Raw genomic sequence first — 24,409 nt, 5'->3', positions numbered from 1 at the left:
AGCGCAATTCCTAGGACCGCCCCTGCATGGAACCCTGCTGGGCTCTGTGCAGCACTGAGCCCCCAGTGCTCTGTGAATAACACCAGCCAGAGCTAAACACACAGCCTGCATGACAGGTACCCACCCACCCTGCGATCTCAAATATGGTGTCCTGCCGGAGCTGCCCAGTGCTTCCCACCCAGAAACCTGAGAGCACAGTCAAGAGTGCCCAGCCCGGGGGCCACCACGCATCGGCCAATCCCCAGAGCCTGGATGGGGACTAGCTCTGTGTCACTAGCCCTCCAAACCCGATAGCCTAGGCACAGTGCCTTGCTGGGGGCTGCCCTGCACCACCAGCCTTTGAACCCAAGAGACCTGTTGGAAGGCTGCCCCATGCCACTGTCCCCTATGCTGCCAGTCACCACACATGTATGGCCCACTACGGCAGCACGGGCACGGTGGGTTGGCCACGTGTAATCCATACTCCCTGTGCCCTGCTGAAGGGAAGCAAACTAGAATGGCATTTCCAGCTGAGTGCAGCATATTAAGCAGAGACCAGGAGTCCCACCCTCTGTACTGAGCAGCAGGGAGGGAATCAAGCCTAGGAGAGAGGTAGTGACTAGTGCCCATTCTGTTGCATGCAGGGCTAGCGGAGGTGAGAGGTGCACGGATATTATAACTCATACGGCAGGTACACAGCCTGGCCATTCTGTGGCAGGAATGCTCAGCAGTTCCCAGTATCACCACCAGGTGGTACCAAGCTCAACACAGCCCAAAAGGCCCAGAGTAAAAAGAAGAAATTTCCACAAGCAGGTCTCCCTGCCCCAGCCCTCTCAGGTCAGCCACAGCAGGTGCTTGTACACATTCAGGAGAAATGTGCATGGGGTTGGGCCTCAGGAGGGCCCAAGCACTAATCCTGGCTCTGCCACTGAGTGCCAAGGGGGTCTTGGCTAAGTCACGTCACTTCAGTCTCCGTTTCCCACCAATGCTGAGATACTTGTGGGGATGAGTCTATTAGGGTACAGTGCCCTGACTACGCCAAGTGCTGATAATGATCATATTTAGCAGCTCTCCCCTGTGGTGCTAGATGTGCTCTGTAATCTCCAAACACCTCAATCTGGAGATAGCAGCCCCAAATTGCACTCAAACTGAGCACAAGAGAAGCTGCCCCTCCCTCACTCAGTAGGGTTGGCAGGTGCTCTAAGAAACAAGCAACATCTGGGACAACAAGGGGGACGAGGGTTCCCTTTTTTGTGACAGAGTCATTCCTGCCCTGATCTTGCCAAGAGATCTCTAGAGCTCTGTGCAGCGGGAGAGGTCCACCCATGTGGTTCTCTTTCCAGGCTCGGGGCCTTAGTCATTGTCTTTCCTCCAGATGCCATTTCCCTGGTCCACAAGTGCTGGGAGAGAGAAAGACAGAAGCCTTGTCTTGTTTCTCTGAGGTTCCTGTCACAGCCACTGTTCCCTCTAAGCTGTGCGCGTGTGCGCACGCACACAGATCCTAAACACCGCACACACAAAAATTTGCACAGAAGAAATTTTTTGCACACACGGCCTGTCAAAAATTAGAGGGAACGACTCACAGCTTCATCTCTAAAGTTAGCAGGTAACTTCCTACGTGTCCACAGTGAAAACAAACCTTCAAGAATGCACGGTCTGCATGGCAAAGCCCCCTCTGCCCCCCATGTCAGGAAATGCCATAGCCACGGCTGAATGTGCAACCTTAACTCTGCCCCCTTGGCTTATTACAATACCATCTTCCTTATTAATTATTGGTACTGCAGGAGCACCCAGCGGCTTCAGTCAGGATCAGGGCCCCACTGTACCATGTGCTCCACACACACATAAGATGACACAAGCCTTGAAGACTCTGTAATCTTATTGGAAACCAGATTCAAGCAAGTGTAACAAACACTAGGGGGAAGGAGGACAAGAGAAGCAGCGATAAGATCACGGAGCTGCACACATTAATGGTGTGCACAGCTCCATTATGTGATCACATGCTTTCCCAAATATTACAATAGTATACATTCTTTTACAACCTTCTAGGCATCATCCTGTAGTACTGGGCACTGCACAATGTATTACTAATACACAGACTCCATTAAAGTCATTCATGGATTTAAAGCCAGAAGGGACCATTAAATTATCAGGGTTTGACCTCCTGTATAGCACAGGCCAGAGAATTTCATCCAACTTTATATGAGAAGTTCACCGTAAACCCTTCTTACATAACACAGAGTGAGAGTGAAAAGCTGCTGGCATAGACAAACCTCTGAAAATATGTATCTGAGTTAGCATCATTAATTGCCTCAGCCCCTGAGCAACCTTTGGATGTTAACTACATTATTAAGGAACACATGCTGGAGAGAGAACACACCATATATGCTGTCTGAATAAACAGATTCTGTAGACTGAAAAACAAAGACATCAGTGTGAACAAAAAAGATTAAACAGCAGTTTCTTGTATATTGGATGTGCCCTAAGATTGTAGGGGCACTGTATGACATGGTATCGGATTATTCCAGAAAAGGCACATGACTATGTGACTAAAGATCGTATTGGAATGAGGCAGTCGTGTTAGGGGCAGAGTTAAGGCTGCCCATGTAAGTCTAACTTGGGTGTTTCCCAACTCCTGAAAGCTTTGCCCTGCAAACCTTCATGTCTCTGCTCCTATCTTTTCTATGACATGTTTGCTAGAGGTGATGGGGTTGGCAGGGGAGGGTTGGGCATAAACTGCATCAACCAAAGCATGGTGCAGTGTGAGTCCTGTGGTGTTGACAAGGGAGGCGGGGGCAACATGTGTCAGGGCAGGAGCTGGGTGTGTCTCCCAAGCACTGATGAGGGATGCATGCAGTGTGCCAGTCTCATGCCTGTGCATGCATATATGCCAGGATTGCTAACTTCCACTGTTCATGTCCTAACCAATCTCCACTGACCTACCACTCCCGCTGCCAGGAGCAGGAGGAAGGAGGGACTCACAGCACAACAGCCTCGGGGGAGGCTCATGAAGATGTTTTTCTCCATTTGGAAAGCACTGAGCACCCCGTGGGCACTAATAATAGGAGCTGTGTGATTAGGTCTGATCTCAGGAGCCAGCCGGCTGTTGGGAGGAGGGAGCACAGGCTCCACAGTTGTAGAGACGACACTCAGCAGCTTGTGCAACGGGAAAGCACCCAGCTACACTGTAACACATCTGCCTTGAGTTGGGAGCTGGCCAGCTCTTGCTAGCGATACACCCAGCTCTGTGGTATATTTACACCTTGGGTGCCTCTGAGACATTTCAATGGCTCAGAGGCTCACAACTCTGAGACACCAAGGCCCAAAAGCCCAAGGACTACATCAAAAGATGTACAAACATTTTAAAATCAAAACTGAACACACCCAACCTGAACATGGGCTGATCCTTGGCAGTGGGCAGGAATACTGTGATCCATGGTAGGAGGGCGTGTGTATGGATACCAGTCAGGAGGGGTCGGTTCTAAGCAAAGCTCCACAGAGCGACTGTAGCTTTCAGGATAATTCCATTTTCCTTATTCTAATAAAGCTCCTTGATCAGGGTTAGAAAAAAGCAGCTTCTGTGATTCTTTGCTACTGACGCTGGACATGGTGTCAGAAGTTGACTCATTCCAAGCCAGCAAAACACAATACCAAAGTTCAGCTCTCCCTAAGACTTTCACTTGGCTTCATTCAATGGCCTGCATGGAAGGAGCGCTTCCCCAGCTTTCACACTGTAGCCACAGTGAACACAGAGCATGGCCTAGGCCCCAGGATATGGCACTGCGTTCACTTTTACCACAGGGAGTGAAGCTAAACACACGCCTGGATCATCGCTGTCCCAGAGGAAAGAGAGGAGACAGCTATGCCATCCTTCCTAGGAAGTACGAGGGTGAGCATTTTATTGCAGAAAGGAATGGGGTGTTTCTGACAAAGGGTGCAGAGTACAGCACAAGGGCACGTCTACACTGGAGCTGGAGATGTCATTCCCAGGTTGGGCAGACGTATCCATGCTATCTCTGATCAAGCTATCAAACAAAATATAGCAGTGTAGCTCTGGCAGCGCAAGCAGCGGGATGGGCAAGCCACCCCAGGTTCCACTCATCTGAAACCTCCCGACATTCACACTGCTGCAACTACACTTCTATAGTTAGCTCCAATAGAGCTAGCACAGCTATGTCTGCCCGAGCTGGAAATTAAACCTCAGGGTATGTCTCCACTGGAGCCAAAGTGTGGTGGGCCTGTATCAGGGCCCTGTATGGAGAATCAGAGCACTGCAACTTAGGAATCGGTAAGAAAAAACAAATAAGACATTATCTAGTAACTGAGGTTTTAAACAAGGAACTTTCAGAATAATTATACTTAGTGTCTGAGCTACTGTGGAATGGCTGGTGCATCTTGCCTGGTCATCTGAGTGAGTGAAAATGAAAGGCACTCTGCAGGAAAGGGGTGCAAGTGTGATGCAGGTAGGAAACACTCCCATGCAGGAAAAAAAAAACACCATAAGATAAAGCCTCTTCAAATGACAGAGTTCCCTGGGCAGAAACACAGCAGGTATAGCAAAGGCAAAAATCAGATAGATGAGATGGAATCATGAGTCTTGTAGAATGACCAGAAAGGCACAACTCAAAGACACTTTCCTATCCAGAACATTATATCCAGTAGGCTCTGGGAAAGAATAGCACTAGGCTTGTGTTAGGAAAACAAACATGTTGGTAGCCCTGACTATTGCAGTTAGGCAAAAATTCTCCACCTCACTAGACACCTGCCCCCCAAAGCCAGCAGGTCAGAGAAAAGTTAACAAGGCAACTTTTCTTGTCCTGGCATCCAGGCGAAATAAATAGTCCCTGACAATGACCCACGATATGCCAGCTCCATGTTCCAAGCTTTTGGGATGCAGTGTGATTTCAAGGATTTTACTTCCAGCCCTCATCACCCACAAGTGAATAGACCGGTGGAGGGAGCAGTTCAGATTGTTAAGAGAATGCTACAACTAAAGTTTACCTATTAGCTCTTCTGAGTTATATGGCTTCCCCACAACAGTCATGAGAGTAAACTAAACTCAGCTGCCTGTGGGTCAACACAGCCATCCTCACAGGTAAATCTTCATCCTAAGTGATCCTGTTTAAAGAATGAGAGCTGCTACTTCTAAGAAGTCTCAGGTTTTCTTCTTTAGCCATCTGACTGCAGCCTGACCCCCCACCCAACCTTAAACCAGACCACCCACCCTTGATAAAACTGGACATCCGCTTTTGTCCGTAAGTAGCTGCTGCCCAAGAACATGGTTGAGACTGATCTGGGTATTCATTACAGAGGTAGCAGGCAGCATCTCCAGCTGATTCCCCAAGCCCAGCTGAATTGCCATGTGATCCCAAGAGCAATGATGCTTACACCACAACCTTAGTGGAGGGTGATCATTCTGCTAAGTGTCCTGAACAGACTGAATGGGATTTGATAATCCAAGTGAATCCACTGGACAAGCCCCACCTCAGGGCCACAGGGTAAGCAGTGCTGGATGAGTGAGGAAGCCAGAGGCTCATCCAGAGCTATAGTTTGTTCTTAACTATTAATTATTATTAAATATGTTTATAGAGCAATGGGGTGGGGGTGGCAGGAGGGGAAGAGATGTAAGGCTGTGCGTGCTGCTACTTTAAATCTGCTGTAGGAAGCCGGTGGGATGGGGCAGAGGAAAGCTCTAGGCAGAAGCTCTGCAGTGAGGCGGGGGGGGGGGAACTTTAGGAATAGCGCTGCTTTCCTTACTCTAGTAAAGTTCCTTGTTCAGTGTTGAAAGAAAGCGTTTCTGTGAGTCTCCACTAAGCTCACATGTCAGAAGGCACTTGAGCAATCAGCCCCCAGCCAGCCCTCTCTGCCATTATCCTGTGACTATGCTGAGAGGGTGGCCATGAGTGGCAATTTGGGTGTTCCTAACTGATTAGGGAGGGTGACTTCATGAGCACCACTACACCAGCAGAGTGAGCTGAGAGGTGCACCCAGGGCAGGGGAGCAGGGAGGGAAATGGCAGGAGAGGGAGGAAGCACAGGGCCAAGGGCTCTTCTGCAGAGTCTCTAGGCCCACCACATGCCCCCTCCCGCCACCTCCACATTACCATGGCAGGGACTGGAACTGGAGGCAGCTGTGCCGGGCAAGTCATAGGAAGCCTCCTTCAGCTGAGCCAGCAGGAGCTGTGCAAAGCTGGAATCTACTGCACGCAGAACTTACAAAGGGCCCATTCCAGGTGCAATGTGCCAAGAGGCCAGTACCTGCAGTCAGAGCCCATGGCAACCCAGCTACATTCCCCAAAGCCAAGCAGGGGCCACAACAGCCCACCCCACTGCACTGCCCCACAGACACACACTGCACAGCAACTCCCCACCTCCTGCACAGCTACACACAAAACCCCTGTACGAGCAGGGCAGCAAAAGCTACAGCCTGCAATGCAACTCAGTTGTGTGACCCACAGCAACCCTGCTGTGCCGCAAACCCATGCAAGAAGAGCAGCACAACCAGCCCGTTCCAAGGCTACACACCCAGGAGAAATGCTGCAGACAACACGTCATGCGTGTGCTCTCACACACGCTCTCTGTGCTGAGACGGAGCACAAACTCCTCCCGCACGTGGGGACATACACATATTATTACAGCAAGTAACTGAGCTGACTCCTAAGCTGCTTTGGGCGCTGGGCTGTGTGCCAGGGGCAGACGAGGGTCAGCACAGCTGAAGCTGAGCACAGACTGGCCCTTATTACTGCACATGGGACAGAAAGTGGGTAAGTGACCTCGGAGAGAAAGACAATCGGAGCTCTGCCTCCTAGGGATGGCATAGGTGCAGTGCCAGTGGGCACAGATGGTTGGTTAGTGAGCAAAGAGCAGGTGGATATGGGACCAACACCAGAGGTCCCTCCTGTAGCTGGAGCTTTGGGGCTGGAGTCCCCACTTACTGAGGTCCCCTGAAGATGGGACCTTTCTGGCCCTTTTGCTCCCAGCTCAGACCTCTTAGTCGGTGCAATAGGAGTCGTCATGTTAGGCACCTGGTCCTGCAGCAAGACCCCTTTGGCTGCACTTACCCCATGAGTCGGCCTCTGGCATTCTGCATCTTTGCCCTGGGCACTGTCCGAGCTTTGAGCCCGTTTCTTTGCCGCTGGCGTGAGGAGTCCATCCTCTGCCTCTGTGCAGGGGTCCCATCTGGAGAGTCTGCAGCTGCCTTCAAGTTGCTGACTTGGCCTCGGGCGCTCTGGGGAGCAGGTAGTTTGTGATCTGGAGGAATAGACGGCTGCTCCCTGTTGTCCTCTCCTGTCAAGCTCCTCACCCAGGCTGGGTGATCCACAGGAGAGGCTGCTGGGAGGTGCTCCGAGGCAGAAGGAGGGCTGTGCACCCGGAACAGGCTGTATACCTTGCCCGTGGGTCCCAAGTTACTACCCTGGTTCCGCAGCCTTAGCCGAGTTGTGTCCCTGCTCCCAGCTTCAGTTCGGAATGAAGAACTCGGGTCAAATCTTCCAGCAAAGTCTCTCTGAGAATCCCCAAGTCCCAGGAAAAGAGCTAAAGTGAGAGGGAGAAAACTGCCCCAGGAGCCCCTCATGGTGCCTGCCCGAGAGAAAAGTGCTGAAGGGAGCAGAGAGCACTCAGCGTGTGGCTGACAGCCCCATGAAGCCAAGTATCCAACGGGAGTTTGTGGGAAAGAGACTAGGCAAAGTTCCTTGAGCAAGTCCCCTGAAATAGCCTTCTAACTCCTTCACTTTGCCATGTGCTGGAGGAGGTGGGGGGGGGGGGCGCTTAATCAGTACCTGCTGCCTGCAGGAGCTGGAGAGCCTGAGGCGAAGGTAACACAGCAAACCCAACAGCGTGGGCTGCACAGAGCAGCTGCAGCCGTCCCTCCTACCCCTGAAAGGAGAACTCCCAATCCCTCCTCTCCCCTGGCTGTCAGAGACTGCGCTCTCTGCAGACAGCTCCAAGCACCTTCTCGCCTGCCTCTGGCACTGGCAGAGTCTGGAGGGGATGGAGTTTTATTTTTGGAAACCTCCCCCTTTTGTGTCTTTTTGATGCTGACATCGCCCCTCTGCAAAGGACACAGCTCAGCCCCCTCCTTACCAGAGGAGACATTCCAGCAACACCCACTTTGGCAAAGGGAAACAAACTACAACAGAGAAACATTAACCCATGAGCGACCGGGGAGGGAGGCCCTTCCACCGCCTGCTCAGAGAGCTTGTGTTCAGCCCTCCCTGCTGCTGAACAAGCCTGTGGCTCAGCTTCCCCAGCTCGCAGCAAGTGTTAGAATTTCACCACAGCTGTAAGCGTTCAGTGAAGCTGGGCAGGTAGGGGTACATGGGGGAGCCCCAGAGATAGAATATACCTCTGGCCAGGGCCCTTCACCCCTATGCCACAGGGGCTAGCATCTTCTGAACGAACCCCAACACATTTAGCCTGCATACCCGGGGAAGGCAGGAGGACTGTTAGTCCCGTTTCCCAGAGGGCGAACCTGAAGCCCAGAGAAGGGAAGTTTGCCTTGCTCAAGGTCAGACAGTGGACCAGCCTCTGAGCTAGATCCCCCAAGTCCCAGCTCTATGCTTCATTGTATTCATCTCTTCACATCCATGGCGCCAGGCCAGAAAAGGCCTAGCCAAAGCTCTAGATCCTTCAGCTACAAGACCAGCCTTTCTACCAGGAAATAAGGCCAGGGAAAGTACCAGGCAGGATGGAGAAGAGCAGCACTAGCCTCCTCCTTGTCAGCCTCCAACGTGAGCAGCTGGTGTTTTCAATTAGGCAATGATTGAAAAGACCACCTCTAGTCCCAAGAGATGGGAGTGATCTAGCGGAAAAACAGCCAAGGGTCCTGATCTCAGCGCTACCAACTGACTGCGTCCTCGCCAGGTCACCTCCCCGCTCCTCTGCCCACCGTGGTCATCTCTCAACTGAGACAAGGACAGACTTTCCTCCCAGGAGGGTCTGAAGCTGAACTCCCTCTCCTGGCAATCCACTGGTGGAAGAGGCTCCGGCGGCACACACTATTAGTGGTAGTCTGACTGCTCTCCTCACTTGCAGGCACAAGCTTGTTAAATGCATACTGAGATCTTGTCGTATCTCAGGGCACAAGGAAGGCAGGGAGGAGAGTGGCATGTGCCCACGAGGAGAGGGGTGTTGTTTGGTACGTGCCGCTGGGCAGGCCCTGCTGGGGGTGTTTGCCAGTTAGAATATCTAGGGCAGACCTCACTGCAGCTCCAGGGTGGTCAGTATCTGAACAAATCCCAGCAGGTCACCTGAGCACCTGTATATCCACTGTTCCTACGTGACTCACCAGTGGAAAAAACTACCCCACTGGACCCCAGGACTAGCTCATGCCAGAGTCTGACTCGCCCCGCCCTGAACATCCACCTTTGTCTGATAGCCCGGGCAGGTCTGCGACCTCTGCACAACTGGCAGATCCAGGGGAGCTGCATCCAGACCCTTCCCCTTTCCATCACCAGCCTTACAAGGCCCTCTCCCCCTACAACAGCTCACCTCAACTGGCCCCTCTCATTCGCCCACTCCTGTCCTCTCTGCACCCTCCTTCCCTCAGTGTCTCAGCAGCAGGGGGCTGCCTCTCACCTCACCCAGCTCCAACTGTTCCGGACAGACTGGCAGCAGGGGCTCTGCTCTGTACAGGTGAGGAGGGAACCTCTCCTCCCACCCGCTCCTCGTGCTGCCCACACCTTCCAGGACACTGGGGAAGCTCTCAGTACCACCAGTTACTCTCCTGGGCACCTCCTGATGGAAGCAGAGGTCCCAGCTGTCTCCTTCCCTGCTTCCAATGTAAACGCTCTGTTCTCCCTGCCAGTGGTTGTCTCAACCCCGGCACTAAAGGCCACCTGCAGGCTTAGGTGAGCCGAGTCTGAAGGGGTAGCAAACCCAACAAGTGACATTTCTACAGCTGAGCCGGGTCTCTGCAGGGCCACATTTCAGCGCTGCCCAAGTGCCCATAGCTCAGGGCAGCCGTGCTCCCCACTCCCTTAGAGTGAGCAACAGGGACAGATCCTCTGCTCCTCCCTTCTCCCTCCTGCAGAACCCAACTCTGCTGCAGCCCTCATGGGCAGTGGAAAGGGGTATGAAGAACCCCTGGAGCTGCACCAGGAGCAGAGGTAGGGCTGGGGGCATGCGGGGGCAAAATGGATGGCGGTGCTGGAGAAGACAGATGGGATAGGCAGATGGGATGTCATTCATTACTATAGAGAATAATGGGCACCCCCCACACATACACACACCACACTTTAAGCACTGCCCTCCCCCCCTCTGAGCTCCTGGTCAGGGCCAGAACTTTGTGCCTATGGCCAAAAGCTTCAAAGTCATCCTAGTCCTTGAACATCCATCTCCTCCTATGCTGGCAAAGCTAATTACTAGCTCCCTCCGGCCAGGAAGTGGGGCCAGGTTACCCACACACACAGCCCCTGCAGACCCTCCATCACCACCCTCGCTGCCCACCCAGCTCTACAGCCAATTCTAATGCCTGCGCCTCATTTTCAGAACTCTCCTGACTCCACTTTACCTTTTGGCTCTCAGATTCCCCCACTGCCTTCCTAGCCACCTGTTCTGCAGCCAGCTCCCACCGCTTTCCTGCGCTTAGTCTCCTTCCTACCCCTTCCCCGCTGTTCTCTATGGTGTGGGCAAGGGAGGATGGACCAGGCAAAGAAGGGAGGAAAACCAGCTCTCTCTCTACCCACCTACCCCCTCCCTACTGGCCCTTGAGTCACATCCTCTCTTCAAATCTCATCTTAAAGCTAGGCCAGAGAAAACCAGAGTGCTCTGTGCAGGATGTTATATTGTCATCCAGCCACTATAGGGTTAATGAGCTGGCAGTGGAAACACATGGGCTAAGCTGGAGTCCATAGGAGCTTCTCTTTTCTTTTTGGCCCAAACTATCAAGGAGAGAGACTAAGTGATATACTATTGCAGCTGAAGTTACAGCACTTACCTGTGTCTACCCAAGTCTGCGAGGAGTGACGGGAGCTGGCTGGACTGGCATTTGACCCTGGTGGCGGTTGCTGGTTTATCAATGAAGCCGTTTGTTGAGGAAATCCAAGGGGTGCTTTGGGATTTTCCAATGTGCAATCAACCCTTCCCTCTCTGTAGCTGAGGCTGAGTCTCTGTCCAGGAAGCAGTTTGTGATAGCATGTACATAGCTATTGGATCCAGAGAGCACAGCCTGATAAAAGCCATTGCTGGTTTCTTTGTTCTAAGGGAGAACGTCCTTTCCATCTTCACCTAATTACTTTCTTATGCAGCAATGGAAAAAATGCTTAGTGTCTAAACCTGACACTAAAGAATTATCAGTGCCATAAACAAGGCTTGGAAAACAAGGATCCGGAGCCCAAGGCTTTGCTGAAAACTAGATTCTGCTGAAACAACTGCAAACATTCTTCTAGCTCCTGCCATGTTAGGGCTTGAGCACAGGAGGTGCTGCCGCTGCTGCTCCCATTTGGATCAAAGAATAAATTTGCTCTTTACCCAACTGATTAAACCTCTCTGGGGGCCAGCACCAGCCCAGAGCCACCAATGGGTATGGGAGAGTTAAGGAGGGTGAGGGGATCGGTTTCCTTTCTGACAAGGTGAAGTATAAAACAACCAAAGCAATTAATGGTCTCATCCCTCCAACACCTCATGCAGGCTGCTCCACCTCTACCTCCGCCTCAGGCTCCTGTGGAGCCAGGCCCAGGGAGCTTGCATAACTTTTAAAATCATTTTTGCTGTTCCCTGTTTACAATAACCCCATAGCAGTTGGACATTAAACTCTTTCCATCATTAAACGTGCAAACAGTAGCTTGTTATTGTAGGGATGCTCTGGAGCCATGCACCCCCATTTCTGATTTAGAGTTGCTCATGAGTGTGGGACACAAAGCTATGTGTTTCTGCTTTGTTACTGCAGAGCTCTTCCTCTCTACACATCTCCAGTACAGGTGCTATGCAAACACTGGAAGCCTTGATTAGAGCCGCGCCGGTTGGTAGGTGTGGGTCGAGAGGCAGTGTTGTTTCAGCCCATGCTGCAGGCTAACATTCAGCGCAGGGCTCCGTGTTCTGTCCTCTAGGCATTGGCACTTCTCTGGCTGCAGTGACTCATTTCATACTCATCCTGTCTGTTAGAAATGGGGAAGCGCAGAGTCGGTGGGGAATTGCAACAGGAGTTGGATTTCAATGCGTTGCTCAGCAGACACACATGAAATAGCTCAGTTCTCAGGAACTCCCCAGACAGCAGAGCTTGGACAGTTCAGGGCGATGCACCTACAATCCTTGCCGAGATCAGCAATGGAGCGATGATGAGAAAGCAAGCCAACAACCCTGAATTTGACAGTTGATCTCTGGCGACTGGGCCATCTGGCCATTTGCTGCTGGGAATAGAGGGCTTTTCTAGGAAGTTAAGCCGAATTAACTAAAGATGTGAATTTTGTGTGTTGGATAAAAACACATTAAACCCGTGTGGATGCTCTCATACAGATGTAAGGCTTCATTCACTTTTGCACTTTAAATTCACACCTTTAGTTATTTGACTTAATTTTCCATGTAGACAAACACTTAGGTAGTAGTGCTTGGCATCAGCTTAGCTGCAGAGATCAACAGCTCCTAGACCCAGAGAGGCAGTGTCTAAAGAAAGAACAAGCTCAGAGGCTGACCTAGGTGGTCACCCCACCAAATCACATGCTTTCCAAGTCCCAGCTAATGTGCTGCCAAGAAGCAGAGGACGAGACTGACCATGGAGACACCACTGGATGAGTGCGTTCTTCAGACCAGCATAGGGGACAGATGGAACAGAGTGTAGCTGTGCTGGTGCTGCAATTCTCCTTTTCCCCTAGGAGAGGGGGTTGCTCAAGGGGCAGAGTTAAGCCCATTGCTAGAACAGAGCGATGTGGGTGCATGAAGTGTTAGGGAACTCAAGATAGGAAGAACATGGAGGCTGGATTCACCTCCCAGCTGAGGAGGGCAAGGTCCAATCCTGAACTTCAATTTTCCCTGGAGGGATTAGCATGAAGAATCAATTCCCTTTTAGCCCTCAGCCAATGGGAGAGAGGCCCTTCAAGGCAGAGATGATGGAGGCCAGGGTTCCTTTGGCCCTGGACTCAGACATACAGGGTTTATATACTTCAGTGTCACTGCATTCTTGTCCTTTGTGACTGCATCACCCCTGTAATTTGACTCTAGAGCTATACAGCACCTGGGATTCACACTCCCAGGGACAGTTGGCCCCCAGATGTGGCTCCTGACACCATGTTCCTTAGATTAATTAGCTCCTTTTCATTCTCTGCAGAAAGGTTCAGAACCCACATGTGCTTATTCCTCTATTGATGAGCACATCCGTAACACACTGCAGATGGGATGCATTCCATAGATTCGGGAGCTGGCTGCTGAGAGGAAAAAGTGAATGTTTTACTATGTACAGGGCCGGAGAAAGCCTACAGGGGCCCTGAGTCACAACCTGCACTCCCTCTGGTGGAACCCCTGCCCACCCATGCTGGCACTGTTGGTGGGGAGTGGAATCAGCCTTATGACACATCTCATGAGGTTTTATCCCTCTGAAAATGGAGATGCTCAGACCTTTACCCTCATTTCTTTAGCATGCGATAGGTAACATACACCATTAGAGACATTCAAAATGTTATATGGGCCCATTCAGAGAAGAGATGTCTCACACAGAGACAGGAGATGCAACCTCAGGGGAGTCAGCCAGGGCCACGGCAATCAGACAAAAGTATAAAATGAAGAAAGCCCAAGAGTCATTTGGACAGGACCCTGCAGAGAGGACATCACCAAGCAGCAGAGACAGCTTCAGGACTCAAAGCATCCAGAAAAGTCTCCAAGAATAGAACTCCAGCTTCATGACTTTGCCATAAAACACAGAGCTCAGCATATTCTGGATTACAGGACACTGTTCCACTAGAAACACGACATCCCCAGTGGGCAAGTGGGCAACTACTGAGCAATAGGGGAATAGCTCCACACAGAGAAAGCACAGCCACCTCCGCCAGCTCTCTGAGAGCACCAGAGCACACTCCAGCCTGGGGAAGGGCTCATCAGGCAGAATAGCCATATGTGTCAGTGATGGGCTGCTGTCAGGAAACAGAGGAGAGAAGCGGTCCAGCACCTCCTAATCATGAGCTGGGTTTGTTGGCTTTAGCGTTCCTTCTGCTTTCACTTAAACAGGACCAGCTCCAAGAGGGAGGAAGGAAGGAAGGAGGCATAGGCCAACCATTTGGGTGTCCCATGGCCAGGCACTTTGGGGATACTGTTGTCTAAACATGTGTGTTCACATTAACACTGGCTCAGGCCACACACAGTGAAGGAGGTTAGAACACAAGAAAATATACATAAACATGTCTATCCAAAGGAGGGAGAAAGCTGGGCAGCAGGAACAGATGAGAGACCTCTAGGGACAAGAGTGGAAAGCAAGTCAAATAGGAGTTTGCCATGTGATATGGCTAGTGAAAGGCACTGGTGAGGCTGCCGTTTGAAATCCAGCAGGCTCCCTGTTTAATGGTGGTTATTTCAAGCCTCTTTGCTCCATCACTGACTATTCCCACCAGCAGCTGGAATGTGACTGAAATGTAACCAATGCAGTATAGAGAGAAGACACCTGAAACAATAGCTCCAAGAAAGGGGTGTGCTCCCCGTTTGCTAGCAGGGTATGTATATAGAAAGGACGAAGAACAAACAGCAGCACATCTCTGTCTCTGCACTACCTGTAGGAGGACCATGAAAAGGACAGAAAGAGTTTGTTTTTCTTGCATCTCAGTAGGGTGTTAATTCTGATGGCTGCCTCAAGAGGACAGTTGAAGCATCAATATTCATTGCACAGGTGGAGGGAAGTGAGGAGAAAATGAGCCTTAACTCTCAAGAGGCCTGAGAACAGGAAACCAACTTTAGGATACACTGCAACCCAGACAGCCTGTATTAGTGGAAGCCTGGCCCCTTTGATCTTCCCCATCTGTTTTTTGAGGCACATCTCTCCAAGGCAACAAGAACACCCAGAAGAGAATAGACCCAAGGACTTCAAGAGGGACAAATATCAGTGACAGAGAAGAAACAGGAGGAAAGTCAGGGCTCAGGTAGAAAGTCATCTTCTGTTCCACTATATTAAACTTTCCTAAAAAACCCACTGAATTTCTTCAGTACCGTCTTAAGTTTTATTAAAAACAAGAACAAAACCACCATTCACCACTTTTTGGACCCAAGCTTCAGATTAAAGCTGTTTCATTCCTTTTCTCTTCTACCGAACAAGGAGTGACGGGTTTCCATTTCCCTTAAAGTAAAACACTTAGCTTGGCTGCCCAGCAGTTTTGGTTTAGACTGGGAATCTCGTAAGTCACCACCCTGGCAGTTCAAGTTAAAAGAGAAGCTGGTTGTTGACAATGTGGATTTTCAGCAGGTTGATTCTAACCAGGTTTTTTAGTTTGTTTGTACACTCTGCCAGCCTGAGAGTATCAGTCACCCCCACTGCAGAATCCTAGCTGATCTCCTGCCGATTTGGGAGCTGAACCAGCAGCATGAAAGGTCAGACCAGTATCTCAGCTGACAATTAATGGCAGAGTGATTTTGAGTCACTACTAAGAGCTCATTAATAAATTAATGAGCAAACAACAACATTGCTATTGGCTGGTGGATTTGTGACATCAGAGGTAGGGAAGTCAGTCGTCATGCGATTAGGGAGTTTGTAGTTCCTTTACATATTACAATCCCATAGGATAAAAGGTGGAGGCACCAGACTGGGTTTCCAGTTTCCCAGCTGTGACTTCATAGGCTGGGGATCCAGCTCCCCAGCGATATCACAGTAATGCAAAAGGACTCTCTTGCTAGCAGCCAAGGGGTTCTGCTGTTGCCCTTTTGTATACCTGTGTGCATGTCACACTCCTGCAGGGCCTGAAACAAGATCCAGTGACTGTTATGGTTTATCCATGGATTAATCTTCATGCACAGTTAACTCTGGACTTAGCATGAAGGACCTAGAAATGGCAGGTTACATGGCAAACATGGGCAGCTGCCATGTGAGGTGCAAAGCTGCTTTGCACTTCTGAACAGGGTCTGGTCACCAGATGCTGCAAAGGGCTAGAAGCTGCAGAGAGGCAGCACCCATTTCCCATGTAGATGGGAGCCGCCTCCCCACCCCTCACCCTGGCTCAGATGACTGAATAACCTGACAATAGGGATATGAGGTGGAATCAGGGATATTCATACCACAGCTCTGAATTGCACTTAGTGGCCTAGAATGCTTTCTGGTCATTACCCCAGCCCTGTCCTGGGCTCGGACACTCTCAGTCCATCCCTGTGGGATTGAATGTGAGATGCTGAAGGCTTCTGGATTGGAATTGTGTGTGAAGGGCTGGCCTTGGGCTTGTTCTCATTGGCCAGCTAATTGTGAATAGGTAGACAGGTGTGTAGAATGATAATTACCCTATGAGTTACAGCTGCGGCTGTGTGGGTTTAATTAACTAATTAGCAATTGTGATTGCTTATCATGTTGTATATAAGAGCATGCTGGGAATGAATAAAGATGGATCCATACACACACACACTCTCTCTCTCTGCTTGGACTTCGTTCCTGCTCTTGCGATGCAACACATCCCTTTCACAGTTTTCTTTCCTTTCTTCCTCCCTCTTCCCACTCTTTTTCTGTCCAGCTGACTAGGCAGCTTTCCACAGCCAAGTGCACACATGCAATGCTAATAGCCCAGGTGACTGTGTGAATTCCCGAGAGACTGGCGAGCCCAGCACAGTAGGGAGTGGTGCCAGAACTAGGGCTAGCAGTCAAGAGGGCAGCACGTGCTGCGAGGATAGGGGACATTCCCTCCCCACCTTCCTTGTAACACCCCTCCCCGCAACATACCCTACACTAAGGCCATGGATTGTGTAGTGGGGCAAACCCCCGAGATAGCTTCCCCCCACCTCTCTGTGCGCTGCTATCACAACACAACTGGGGATATCCCTGCTAATGCACATCAGTACAAAGCCAGAGCACTGGACTCCAATGCAGCCTGAACTAGGTTAATCCCCAGATAGCTATTGCTACACTTGAATGAGTGGGACAGCTTCTGTCTTGTATCAGCCTGGGGGAAGGGCACTCGCAGAAGCCAGGGACACAGCCTAAGGAGATCAAAGCAATGACTCCATGGAATGGCACCAAAAGGCAGCTTGTCTTGGGTTAATCAGAAGGAACGAGAACAGCATCTCAAAGCCCCAACTGTGCGGAGGTCACATCTAGGGGGTTCCAGTGGGTGGGGGTACAGTGTTGTCACTTTGGCTCAGTCCCTCCCCAGCCCCAATTTAATGTCCCTTTCATCTCCTTCATGGGGAGGACTAGAGGCATTGACATGACCCTACATTTCTTAATTCCTCCACATCTGCTTTCCTAAATGCTAATGGTGTAGTGCACTCCTCAAGACTTACCATGCAGCATCTAAGGGCTCCAGGGGCATGGTTGCAAACCGCCCTATTATTCTCAGTCAGTCCTCACCTCCCACCACTAGCTCAGCTCTCTCCTTTCTGGTTACGGAGGTGGAATGCAGGAGCATCACTGCCAGTGCCTGGTTGGCTACATTTGTCACCCAATGGGTATCGGGAGTTAAAAACCACCCAAGAGTGCAGGATCTTGGGGCATTGTGGGAGGTCTGGGAAGCATGCTTTCTCCTCTCCGGTCCTCTGGGGCTGCAGCTTTTGTCTACAGTTAGGTCTCCCTTGTTTTGTTCCTTGCATCCTAGCTCGTGTATGTCAAACAGGAGCTGGTTAGCAACACAAGCACTTCCCACCTGTCACTTGATGACACTGGAGCATGGCTGTCAATCCTTCCAACAGTGGGCACTAGTACTTATACACACACCATTGTGTTGCATTGCCTTCCCAGGAGCTCATCTGCCAATCCATATTCTACATTTCACTCTCTCCCTGGGACTGGACTCTGCTCCACCCCAGAACAGTGCAGACCTTGGGGATCCAGCCCCAGCAGGAGAGCATACCAAGGCAAGGAATCTGATGGCGGTCCACTTCATTCAGTGTCTGAGTTCCAACTGATCAGCATTGTGTAACATGAGACTGTGCATAACAATAAAACAGGTTCCAACTAGCCCTTGCCCAAGCCTCTTAAAGGTACAGTTCCCCACAGAGGACATAAGCTCAGGCATTTCCCTCCTCCACACTCCAGTTCCCAGATTTCCAGGACATGGCCTGCCAGGGGTTGGGGACATGGGAATAAATTGACTCACTTTAGCATACATCTTCTTGCAGCAGCAGAGTTGGAGTTGATGGCGATTCAGAGCTGGCAAGAAACAACAGGGAGCAGATCTGAGACATAGGATCTCTTCCCAAATCTCACAGCCACTGGAGGTGTCAGAATCACGCCCACATAGAATACCACTTACCACCGAGGATGCTGTCCAAATCTAGCTCCATGCTCCATCCATGAGAATGATAGGGCCCTCCCAACCAAATGTACCCATGGACATCACTATGTTGCCCTAGCAACCAGGGTAAAGAGCCTTCAGGGGGCGCTCTGACCCCAAATTAGAGCAGAGTGCTTTGGGGCTGTGGATTTTTCTGTCCTGCTCATTCCGGTCCTCAATCTTCCTACAAACCAAATCTGTGTTGATCTTAAACTGTTATTGGCATGCAAACACCTAACATGCTTAACACTCCCAGCAAAGCTCTCCTATGCTGCATGATTGGGAAGGCACCAGCCCCTGAGCTCATATGCAGTTTGATGACCCTGCTGGCTTTGGGGCTTCTGCTAGAGTTATTACTGCACACCTGTTCTTCAGAAGAGAATTTACAGACAGGGCTCTCACATCTGGTTTAAAACAGATGTTTGGAAGTTTATCACAATGTTTTCAACAATCTGGACGTGGCAGCGAATTAGTCTCAGTTCTGTAGTGGAGGAAGCAGCAGGGCTGGAAGGATGGTCAGTGCCCTTCTTACACCCTACAGCAGGCTGGGCTGGGCTTCACACACAGGGAACCCCCAGAGACAAGATGGCCTGTCCAAGTCACTTCCTGACACCAATCCTGCTGCACCCCATCAGTGAGGCTCTTTCAGCAAAGTGGGGTCTCCCAGCCCCCCAGCTCCAGCAGCACTCACTGATAGGAGAAGCCACTTCCAGAAGAGCTCATTCAGCAGCAGCACTTGTAGCAAAACAACAGTGGGAAACTAAATGAGTGAGGATTGTAAACAATCTGCTGTGTGGGATGTGTCTGGGGAGATGGGCCCGGTCTGCCTCATTATTTACATGCAGCATTCAACCTCCAAAGAGCCATGGTCTGGGCTCTGGCTCCCAGTGACCTATTACCAGAGACAGCGTCAAGCTGGAGCTAAGGGCTATTGGCTCTGCTAGGAATTGCATCTACTAATCCTCGTTATTGCAGGATTGCAAGGCACCTGTCCATTTCCTTCTCAAACACCAAACTTTAATTCAGTGTTGAAACGTCCAATGAGATTTGAGAGCAAGACACAATATGGCATCCTGGAGCTCTCTCCAGCAGCACAGCCCCTCCCCTTTCAGTAGCATCTCAGAAGTCACAAGTGTGCAGTCACACCCACACTAATCAGACACAGGTGCAAGCTAGAACACTAGTTGTAACACTATTGAATTTCCTCTCTTCCCAGGCATTTCTAGCTATAGAAACACAGCTGCTAACTGATGTTTTAATTACCATACACATGATAAATGCAAAGACCCACTAGTTGCTGGAGTAAAATATAGCCAGGACCCACAACATGCTGCGTATCTACAGGCTACTGATTTGTGCCCTTCCCCTAGGGCCTTTGGCTAGTCCCAACGTGTGCACCAGTAACATACTCGTTCACCCTCCCCATACACAGGGTTACTATAAGCAGAGTGGCACTGTAACAGGGCGCACATGCCCTTCATACCAGGTCTCAGAACATGGCAAGTGCAGTGAGGATGGAGACTCTGGAAGTCCAGCTCTTCATTCCCAGCTACAGCAATGCCAGCCTGGCTCCTGTCTACTCCCTGCCAGCAACAGTTACTGCACACATCAGAAGTCACTCCTTATCCATATCCCACCCCACCTCACCTCACTTCATCCTGATTGGATAGAGGCATTTTCTCCTCTCATCCTCTCCCTTCTCTGCTCAGTCAGGAAGTGAAGATAATGCCTGTAGACTGCAGCACTGTCCACTGTACACACCAGGCTGCCATACCAGGGGATTAGCCTTGGAAATAAGCTGGAATTGCCTCTCCATTTCTCTATAACCCAGCTGACTATAAATGGGTCCCACCATATTTACTTTGAGATGCTCCAGAGATGCACTTAAAAACAAGGTTAAATATGCATCTTGTGGAGATCTGGGCTCTAGCTCCAGCTCTGCCATCGGCACTGTGCAATACTAAGTACATCACTGCCAACTCTGGGGTTCATCTTACCAATAATTCCAAACTACCTCACTAGAGAGGTGGGAGGATTAACTTGTTCGTAAAGTGCTTTGAGATCCTCTGAAGGAAGGTGTTGGAGAAGCTGAGACCTGAAGGTCATGGGCCATATAAAAGCTTCAACAAGCCCAGCACTGAGCAACCTGAAGCAACAGAAAAAGGTACATGCACAATCACTCCGGTGCCCTGTGCCTAACACCAGTTCCTCATTCCTTACTGGATCTGCTTTAGGGTCCTGGTGCCAATCTTCAAAGCTCCCCATGGGTTGAGCCCAGCTCTCTCAGAGTTGCCTCACTGTGTGAGACTTATCTTGAGTGCTGTGATCACTGAGAGAAGCTGACAGAACCCAGGGGAAACTCACACGAGCAGGGGTGAGGAAATTGTTCCTCATCTGAGGGACTAGTGATGAGAGCTCATGCACCGGCAATGGTGGAACATTCACCTCTTTGAACAGGTCTCCCCACAATACAGACAAGCAGGGTTCCAGGACACCTTCTCTCTCATGCAAACCCACTTCTGCCATCATTCCTACAAGAAAAGAGCTTTACACTTTAATGAAAGAAATAATGAAAAATAAGCCGGAGTCACTCCACGCTGTAGGTCTCCCAGCAGGTCCTGTCTTCTAGGTCTCTCCTTTAGGGTCAGACAACTTCAAGGCAGGAACCAGCTTCTGCATTATGTACACTGTGTAGCACTAAGCACTGTCAGCACTACACAAGTAAGCACAAAATGGCCTGTGGCAGAGCTTCCCTGCAGAAATCAATGAGCAAGAGCAGCTCCACGTAAGGGAATGCCAAAATCAGAGGTGCAGCAAAGAGCCTGGGCCAAGCTGAGCTGCTACTTTCTAAATAGCACCTCTGGCACCTAGATCCCACAGTGATGGAGGGTGGCCTCATAGTAAGGTACTGGATACCTGGGTTCAAATACCTCCTCTCTGTGCCTCCGGTGCCCATTTACAGGTTGGCAATAACAGCACTTCTTTTCTCCTCCCCGGTGTCTGCACAATGGGGCCTTGGGATCTTCACTGGCACTTCTAGGCATTACCATAACACAGCCTTTAGTAAAGGCTACTGTGCACATGGGTCCCACTTGCCTTGCTGCTAGTTGCTTAGGAGAAATTAAGATGTTGAGCTGCAGGTGTTTGCTTAATGGATATGGCTGGGCCAAGTTTGCTACAGGTGCAGTGAACTAAACTAGACATAGCACAGGAGCTTCCATGGGGCCTGGAGAATCTGAGGAGAAGTTTATATTGGTTCAGACGGAGTGGGTGGAACAGGAGTCAACCCTAAAAAAGGGAAGTGGGTTTCAGATACAAAGAAAGAAGGGAACTTCAGGGCATCGTTCTGATCTGCTCCTATCCAGCAAGTTTGCTTCTCTCTTGGGCAGAGGCACAATCTGATCCTGGGCAGCTTATTCTTGCCAATGTGGGAGGGGAGGTGGCTTTGTGCTACTTGATAAACTGAGCTGGATCCTCTGTGCTTACTGGTCACTGGGCCTTTTGTCTCTTCACTCTCACTGAGGGTGAAGCTGACCCCCCTGCCCCCATCCATCATTCTCTGAGGCAGGGTCAGGCCCCCTGCTCCCTACAGGCAGAGCTTTGTTCAAGGGTTGAATCAAAACTTCCTCCCCAGGGAAAGCATATCTCAGAGGGGACAAAGGTCAAGTGTGTCCTTCCCAAAGCTGAGGACTCATGCACTGTACCACTTAACAGGGCAGAGATTTCTGAGCCTCTCCTGGGGCTGGGAATGCAGGAAAGGCACTTCCCTTAGAGAGATAGGAGAGCTGCCACCAGGGGCTACAGGAAGGGGGGGGGGGGGGGAGGGAGCCAAGAAGAGACAGACTGTGTTAGCCTTACCCTGAAGCATGGGGCAAGGCAAGAGAGAAGGAAAACCCTTCCAAAGGTGAGAATGATTAGACAGTGGAATCTCTCCCCCCGCCACCAGGTTGTAAGGTTCCAGCTGTGGAGACAGCCACAATAAATAAAATAATAATAATAATAAAAAACCCAAAACGCAAAAACAAAAACACCTACACTAGGGATATTGTCCAAAACCAACCAATTCAGCTCCACCACCATGTTACCCAAGGGCTAACTCCGTTAAGGCTATTTGCAGCACTGTAGCTTTAAGACTTCCTTTGAGCAGGTCTGATTAACGCAGTGCTCCAGCTGGCTTAGAATGCCATTCCAATGCTCCCAAGGGTGCTCACACTCAGCAGAGCTCCACCAGCATCAGCTCTGGCCATTGAGATGAGAGAGAGCTTACATGGGGAGCATGAGATTAGGAAGTCCCTGCCAGCCTTCCTATCAGATTTGTTTAATGACACCCCCTTTTATCCTTCCAACCCAAGCCAGGTGAGATGCATTAGTTAGACCACAAAGTGGATGCCACCATGACATAAATGCCCCCACATATCTCATGAAGCCACCCGTCATCATGGCCACTGGGGCACCAACTTCGGGAGCAAAATGCTCAGGGTCTCCGAGAATAGTGTTCTTACCAGGATAGGGAAGAGGGCTCCCAAGGGGTGTCTTCAAAGGGTCCTCAAATCATTGATTTCAATGGAACTCAGAGGCTCCAAATTAGACATGTGCTGGTTTGCAGGACTGAGGCCTAAGACTGTAATTTTTCTTCAGGTGAGGAGCATTTTTCCTAAGTGTCTGTACAGCCCTCCAGCACATTGGCCACTATTTCAATATTTATATACTGCAATTAGTAATAATCAGGCAATGTAGAAGTTCCCAGAATCCAAGCAAAGACCCAGTCCTGGTCCCAAAGAGCTAACCACCCAGACAATCCCTGGGAACACAGATCAGATGCAAAATTAGCAACAAGTTACCCACTGTCAATAACAATCTTTTCCTGAGACATCATGCAGCTAACTTTACTAGACACATCCCTAGGCCAAGGCTGGAATGTGGCTGCTCTTTGTAGGGGCAAATTTTACCCCCACCAATGCCGACAGCACAGAGGGTCCTGCCTGCCTGGAAACCCATGCAGCATCCTGGGAGAAGGCCAGAACCCTTTGCAGGCATGCATATACCCTCTGAGCTCTGGAGCCCAGGGCTCATCCTGTCATGCTGGTGCATCCCTTACTGCACAGTTCCCCTGGTCTTTCTCCACAGTGCTGGAGAGGGCACAACCAGAGCAAAGCTATCACATCGGTCTGCTCCCCTAGCAGTCTCCCTTGCACCCAGGCTTTGCCTTGATCCTATGCTCTGTCCGGACTGCAGGCATCAGACCATGCCAGGCAGTGGGGACTGTGCAGGGATATTCTCTCCCCCTCCCCCATCACATTCCATTCATGGAGCTGTCCACACTCACCAAACCCTTTTGTGTAGAGCTGGGACTCACCCCCGGAGACCCCTGTTCCAGCTGCCAGCCTCCCTCCAATTGATCCTTTGACTTTCATTAGCTCCCCCTGTGTCTGAGGCCATCTGCAGCAGCCTGGAATTGTCCCAGCTGCAGGATGGGGAGCAGGGAGGGCAGCGACTGGACAGTCAGCTCCAGGGAGTTGGTGCCAGACACTCCAGTTCCTTTCATGCCTCTCTCCTTCTAGAGTCAAGGCCAAAGGGCAGGGCAGTCCCTGCAGCTGAAGCTGAAGAGGAGGTCATTCCATCTCCTATTGTCCTCTCCTGGGGCCGGTGTCAGAGGACAAGCCGCTCGAATAAAGCCTGGTGAGCCTGCAGCCAGGAAGGCTGGGATACAGCTGTCAGTGTCCTTCTAAGTCAGACAGGTTTCATTCCCACGCGACTACCCTCTGCCAGAGATTTCTGATACCTTACAAATTGCTTAATGTTCATGGAGCAGGCTACCCCCACTCACAGACTTCAGGAAGAAAGGGGGCAAGCCCCCACTGTAACAGGCTCCTGCACCCCAATGGATCTGAGAGCAGGCAGGGAGCTGAATGCAGTAATGGTTGAAAGCGTTTTGAGAGCCTCCGAAGGAAGACACTAGAGACTCAGTCCCTATTGTGACTCCAGAATTAACTCCTTTCCAAGGAGAAAAAATATAGGCCAGAGAATCCTTACTGGGCCAAGCTCAGCCCT

At 50.6% G+C, this 24,409-nt stretch overlaps 1 protein-coding gene across 7 annotated transcripts in view; it reads right to left on the bottom strand.

Annotated features, from left to right (window-relative positions):
* LTBP2 (latent transforming growth factor beta binding protein 2) overlaps positions 1-24,409 on the bottom strand; it is a 143,554-nt gene that overhangs the window by 109,275 nt on the left and 9,870 nt on the right. For 5 of the 7 annotated variants that reach the window (XM_039533754.1, XM_039533756.1, XM_039533755.1 and 2 more), the window contains exon 1: positions 7,040-7,929. In XM_039533754.1, the coding sequence (XP_039389688.1) occupies positions 7,040-7,551 (512 nt within the window). In that variant the 5' untranslated portion in view covers positions 7,552-7,929. Of the gene's footprint in view, positions 1-7,039; positions 7,930-18,181; positions 18,235-18,337; positions 18,421-24,409 lie in introns of those variants that run through there. The other 2 variants (XM_039533760.1, XM_039533759.1) reach the window with 2 other exon arrangements.

This window comes from Mauremys reevesii, linkage group 4 (genome assembly GCF_016161935.1).
Source record: "Mauremys reevesii isolate NIE-2019 linkage group 4, ASM1616193v1, whole genome shotgun sequence".
Classification (NCBI taxonomy): domain Eukaryota; kingdom Metazoa; phylum Chordata; order Testudines; family Geoemydidae; genus Mauremys; species Mauremys reevesii.
This window is presented reverse-complemented; position numbering and strand designations above follow the sequence as displayed.